This window comes from Leptodactylus fuscus, chromosome 11, assembly GCF_031893055.1.
Source record: "Leptodactylus fuscus isolate aLepFus1 chromosome 11, aLepFus1.hap2, whole genome shotgun sequence".
Classification (NCBI taxonomy): Eukaryota; Metazoa; Chordata; class Amphibia; order Anura; family Leptodactylidae; genus Leptodactylus; species Leptodactylus fuscus.
The window spans coordinates 66,974,148-66,980,147 of record NC_134275.1 but is presented as its reverse complement, the minus strand read 5'-3'; the positions used below and the strand labels follow the sequence as shown (position 1 = coordinate 66,980,147).

The following is a 6,000-nucleotide window of genomic DNA, read 5'->3' as shown; positions in this document are numbered from 1 at the left end:
TCCATATAATACAGTGTTCATAGAAATCTATTGACCCTTCTGTACCTCCATAGACCTCCGACGTCATATATATGGAACGAGTCAATGCACGTTGTATGACGGAGGGATAGCCCCATATATACGAGTCTCGGGGACCCTATAAAAGTGAGCGTGTCAAAGTAAGATGATCGACATCGTTGCAGTAACGTAAGAGAAGCATGCTCACTACAGATGGAAATCCGAACAATGTTGTGCTTGCAATACACAAAAAGGCTTGGTGTGCAACATTAACCCCCTCTCTGCCAGAGCTATCCCGACCCTTTAACCTCTCCAGCATTGAAAGGTTTCATCGACGCGTCAACTCTATTGTGCAGTTTTATTAATGGACATGTGACAATCTCACAAGAGGTGGACGAGCCCTCCACCGTATCACACAATCCTTCCTTTACAAAAAAAAAAGAAACATTTTCAGCGTGTGCTATGACATTTGCATAAGTAGAAGTCTAAAATAAAGTTACTATAGTTAACATTTTTATTGTATTGAAATGACTTTCGAAATATATAGAAATAATCCTTTGTTTCATACCATACCGAACGATAGTCCATTAGATTGCAACATCTAAACTAAAATATTTTTTTTGTTACTTTTCGTCTTTTTTTTTTATATATTTTTTTTTAGATTCTCCTGACATTGCAGTAAAACATTTACACCGTATTTTTGTATCTTTTTTTTAACTAGGTTGGAACTAAAAAAAGGCAGGATCCTTTAATATCAATATCCCGACGTTGTAAACAAAATGCTCCAGTAGAAAACTGAGTAATTGTGCCGTTGCTTGAAAGCTTCCTTTGGCACCCCTGTGGCATGAGTTTCATTAAAACTTCGGAGAGCGTATACAGCAGCAAAGACAAGGTCTGTATCCTTCATACTACCAAATATCACTGGTAATGCTAAGCTCCCTTGATGATATTGGTATCAATGTACTATTCCCATGGTACTCTTGTGGGTCCTTGGCTGCACTGTTGTGGCTCAGTTGTCCATTGAGAAGGGTCAATGGTATATTGCAATATGTGTGGTGGTTGCCTAGAGAGGCCACTGGCATGACTGGGGTTGGTTTCTCATATTCATAAGCTCTGCAGAAATGTCTCATTTGCATTGCTTCTGCATGATGGTAGCCAGATATATCTTCTGATGGTGGCACTGTGCCCGACGTTCCTGTTACCGCAATGGTGGGAACAGTTTGTAGGTCTCCAAAAAGACTCTGCTCTCCACTGTCCATGACATGCTGCCTGGATAGCACTTCTTTCTTTTTCGCAGGCATTTCATAGACAAGGCGTTTCCAAAACTTAGAATTGAGTTTGCTGCTTTTTGGCCCATCCCACTTGATTAATGACTGGTGTTTAATGGCGTGTTTTAGAGATTCTACTTCTTGGTAATTGACTTTTCCTCTCAAATTGGTGCATTCTATTAATATGACTTTGATTTCCCCGCTGGTCAGCATATTATGGAGTCGGCTGTCCAGCACAAATATGCTCCACCCCCTTCTGATGACATAATCGGGGGTCAGCACGATGATGAGTCTTCTGCTTTGCTCGACGCACCTTGCCAGATCTTCCATGTAAGCTGCAAGATAGAAAATGTAGATTGAATCCAAATGCATTCTATGTCTAGAATTGTTACGAAGATCATTTGTTGACTTCTATGCCATAATTTAATCAATAAATGCAAGATGTCACCGCAGGCATCTTCATGGAGTGACTCCATGTGGAGAGGCCTGCGGTGATATTGTGCACTTATTGGCAATAAAGGAGGTCATTATATGCGGTGCATTAACTATACATCTTAAGCACTTGTGCACAACGCGTTTCTGTTTTAGATATTGTGACCTCTTATTCGCTTGTTTGTTGTGTGAATCCTACGTGCATAGTAATAAGAAGTCATCCAGAAGAAGCCGAAAAGAATATTGTCCTAGCTGGTGGTCAGACAGAAGAGAACTATGCAGAGTCGGATCCTGTGTTTTTAATTACTGTATTTTTTATATAGACTATAGATGGACCTCTATTTGACCTAAAGCTATATTCGTGATTCAGTTCATCCTCAATTATATTAGTTTATCCCATAAAATCATAATATACAACCAGTGCAGTCACACGGGGAACGGCCACCACCTTCAAGCTCAACTTTCTAGTCTGATCTGACATTGATATTGGAGACACACAAGTGCGTGCTGGGTTGGCAAAGTGTAGGAGAGGCCCACTAGAGTACCATATGGTCCTCCAGTGTTCCCAGTCTCTAATACAATAATGGTCCTGCAGATATTGCCTAAATTTGAAGGGTACTATGGTCTATTTCTTAGGATTATTGGGTGGGCCCAAGGAATCTCAGTCTGATACTGAAGGAAACCAACTTGGGTTAAATTAATTAGATAAGGACTAGAAATGAGTGAGTACTATTCGAAGCTCCCGTTTCGAATAGCACGCACCCATAGATGCAGGGGGTTAAGCGGGCGGCCAGCAGCAAAGTCTACGTGCCAGCCGCAAAGTCTACGTGCCAGCCGCTTCCATTCATTCCCATGCGTGTGTGCTATTTGAAATGGCCGTTTTGAATAGTACTCACTCATCTCTAATAAGGAACCATGGGTGAAACTGACAGGTTGCCTCTGCACCTTCAATGCACAGCTGTGTTTCTTAACCACAGATAGGATATATAGCGTATTACTTTGTATTATCATATCACTTCACAATGACATATTGTGAAAAGTTTTTAATGGGGGCAACACGGTGGCTCAGTGGTTAGCACTGCAGCCTTGCAGTGCTGGAGTCCTGGGTTCAAATCCTGCCAAAGACAACATCTGCATAGAGTTTGCATGTTCTTCCCGTGTTTGAGTGGATTTCCTCCCATATTCCAAAGACATATTGATAGGAAAAAAAATGTACATTGTGAGCCCTATATGGGGCTCACAATCTATATAAAAAAGAAAAGCTGGTAATCTCATGATACCCATATCTCCCCATATCTTTTAGGAAATTGTCATCTGTTTTCTAGAGTGGAGAGAGGTTACAAATTGCATCTCTTGGTCTGCAGGACCTGCCCTGCCTTGCATTGCAAAGACATATATTGAATGGGCTAAGTGTAATACTTCTTTTTTCCTATGGTGGTGCTGCAGGGAAATTGAACACTTACAACCAGATTTCCATAGAGATAACAGCTAAAAGCTAGGGTTTCCAGAAAGGTGAGACTTTGTCAGGCAATTGCCATTGGATTATTCTATGAACTGGCGATTGTCCAAAGTGAAGAAAGCATTTAAAGGGCATAGTCACTTTCTAATATTGATGACCTATCCTCATCAAGATTAGACCTGTGTGGGTCCAACGAACTCCTTACAGCAAGTGAACAGATCTGCTCTGGCCAACATTACCGCAGTGTCCTGGTGAAGCTGCTCTGAATGGGTCCAATCTGATGGACTCTTGATCTAATATTGATGACCTATCCTAAGTTCACCACTGTGTGATCTACATCAAGCCTTATGATTGACTGCGAGCTGCAAATCCTAGACAGTTCATGCTCTATTGCTGTGCCAAGTAGGATTTTCATGTTGTATCCCCCAACTTTGGCCTTTGAATTTCAGCATGGTTACTGTTGGATTGGCAGCTATTCATTACATTGTTTCTGCACCATACACCCTATATCAGGGGTCCTCAAACTTTTTAAACAGTGGGCCGGAGGCAAACCAGGTCGCACAGACATCGGGAGCAGTGCCCTCCAATAGGTAAAGTGAAGTGCGCTCCATGGCCTGGCCCGAGCTCCCCAGGAGCTTCATTATAAATGCACGCCTGCCGGCGATGTCAGCAGGGCCAGACAGAAGTGCTTGGCGGGCCGCATGTGGCCCTCGGGCTGCAGTTTGAGGACTCCCTGCCCTATATGAACATCAGCTGAGCCCAGCAGTCCTTGGCAAGGTCAGCAGACTAGTTGATGTGTATGGGTATGTACTGTCTACAAGGAATCAGCAAGGTTCTCTCTGGGGTATATTGCTAACAAAGGTGTCTGGTAGTGACTCCCCGGCCCCTTTCCCATTTTAGAAGATATGCAGGTCTGGCCTAATTGGTGGATTATAAGAAATGGCTGTCAGGCCCAACAAGCATTCGTCCAACAGCTGGTAAGGGTGTATGGCCAACCCATCCAGAAGGGAAACTCTATCCATACCCCAGTACCTTCACCTTGGTCCCAGTGTCCAACTAGTTTACAAGATAATAGTGTATACTGAAATCTGTCCTGTCTACAGATAAAATATCACTTGCCTTGCATTTTACAAAAACTATAACCGTATCTTTTTACCCCAGGGTGGATTACAAAGCAACCAGTAGGGCTTTTTGTGTATTACAGTACTGTATCTCCCAATATAAAATAAATGTTAGAATTCGGTGCTGTAGCTTATGAAACATTGCTTTAGCTCACTTTCCATGGTGGGCTGCTTTGGAAAACTGTAATTTGTGCTTTAAAAATGAATGCAGACATTTAAGCAAATTGCAAAGCTTGTCTGGCATCCCCTTCACATCCTGCAATCGTAGCATTTTGATAATTTTGCTAATTACATGCAATATATTCTTCTACAGCAGTGTTTATTTTAATGAGTTTGGCTTCGGAGAAGGTATTAATGATATACTGTGACTTTAATATTTCCCTGCGCTGCCAGCTAAAAGAAGCTGTCATGTTTGGAGCCAAGTATCAAAGGTATAAGTGATGCTGTGGCGGATGGAGGCTCCAATTATAAGAGCAGAACAATAACACACACCCTCGTGTGGCAGCAACATATAATTACACAGTCATGAACTTAACTTTCCGAAGGACCGTCCAATCAAGTCTTAAAGAGACTTTAAATTACCATGTGCTGATGTAATCAGCCACCGCCGATACCTTAAATTAGTACGTTCAGAAGAATCGCACTATGTGAACCCTCCAACACAAACATCAATTTTCTGATCTTGATATAAATTGCAGGTGTTTGTAACATGACAGACACAGACAGAAATCAAGCCTAAAGACATTTATTAACGGAATTTTGTTCTAAAAAAAGAGATCGGCTTTTTTCGAAGCAGAAACTATGGGAATTAAAATGGTTAAGACAAGCGGCTTACTGATCTTGTGTCTATGACACCATAGACTTCAGGATGTGGGGTTTTATATCTCGGTACATGAATAGGGCCGCACAAAGACAATTCTAGAATGTCATTGCTGTCTTATTATCTTCTAACATAAGAAAAGTCATGACAAGAGTTCTAAGATCAATGCAGTAATAAAATGATTCACTAACGATTAGAAGATAACTGCTACATCGATAGGGTACGGACTCCTGAGATCTCTTACAAACCTAAAAACGAGGTGCCAAGTTCCCTTCCCATTGAATCAAGTGGCGGACGTGCATGTGTATTGCTATTCTTTTCAGTTTTATAATATCGCTTTAGATAGCCAAGCACTATACTCGGCCAATAAAGATGAATGGACCAGCAGTGCGCATGCGCGATCACCACTCCATTGAAAAGGAGGACTTGAGACCTCCATTTGCATGATCAGGTCTCTCCAATCTTGCAGCTATCTTCTGCTCAGTGGACAAAGGATGACTTATTAGAATACCCCCTTTAAAGGTATTGTCCTATATGGACATCTCAGTTGATCACCTTTTGGTCCATCTGTAAAAACTTACAGGCGTTGAATGGAATAACCATATACCCCTATCTTTACATAGTCAAGTTGAATTCTTACGGACTAGATATGAGCTAACCGGTTTGTAAAGAGCAAGGTCTGTTATGAATTTTCCAAACTTCATGGGATTTTTTGGTGTTTGCCATCCACAATCTACTATTATACTCTGCTATTGTAAAATCACAAAACAAGGAAAGACCACCCCATTAAACTTTTTATTAAATATTAGAATACCCAATTCCCTTGGTGTGTTGAGGTCTATTCTTTTTGTGATCACCTCTTAGTATGACTGGCAAAACATCTGCAGACAGAAGCCGCTGCAG

At 41.5% G+C, this 6,000-nt stretch overlaps 1 protein-coding gene across 2 annotated transcripts in view; it reads right to left on the bottom strand.

Annotated features, from left to right (window-relative positions):
• Positions 1 to 207: 207 nt before the first annotated feature.
• Positions 208 to 6,000, bottom strand: part of IL1RAPL2 (interleukin 1 receptor accessory protein like 2) — a 559,437-nt gene continuing 553,644 nt past the window's right edge. For both annotated transcript variants that reach the window (XM_075259056.1, XM_075259057.1), the window contains one exon: positions 208 to 1,600. In XM_075259056.1, coding sequence (XP_075115157.1) covers positions 906 to 1,600 — 695 coding nt within the window. In that variant the 3' untranslated portion in view covers positions 208 to 905. The remainder of the gene's footprint in view (positions 1,601 to 6,000) is intronic.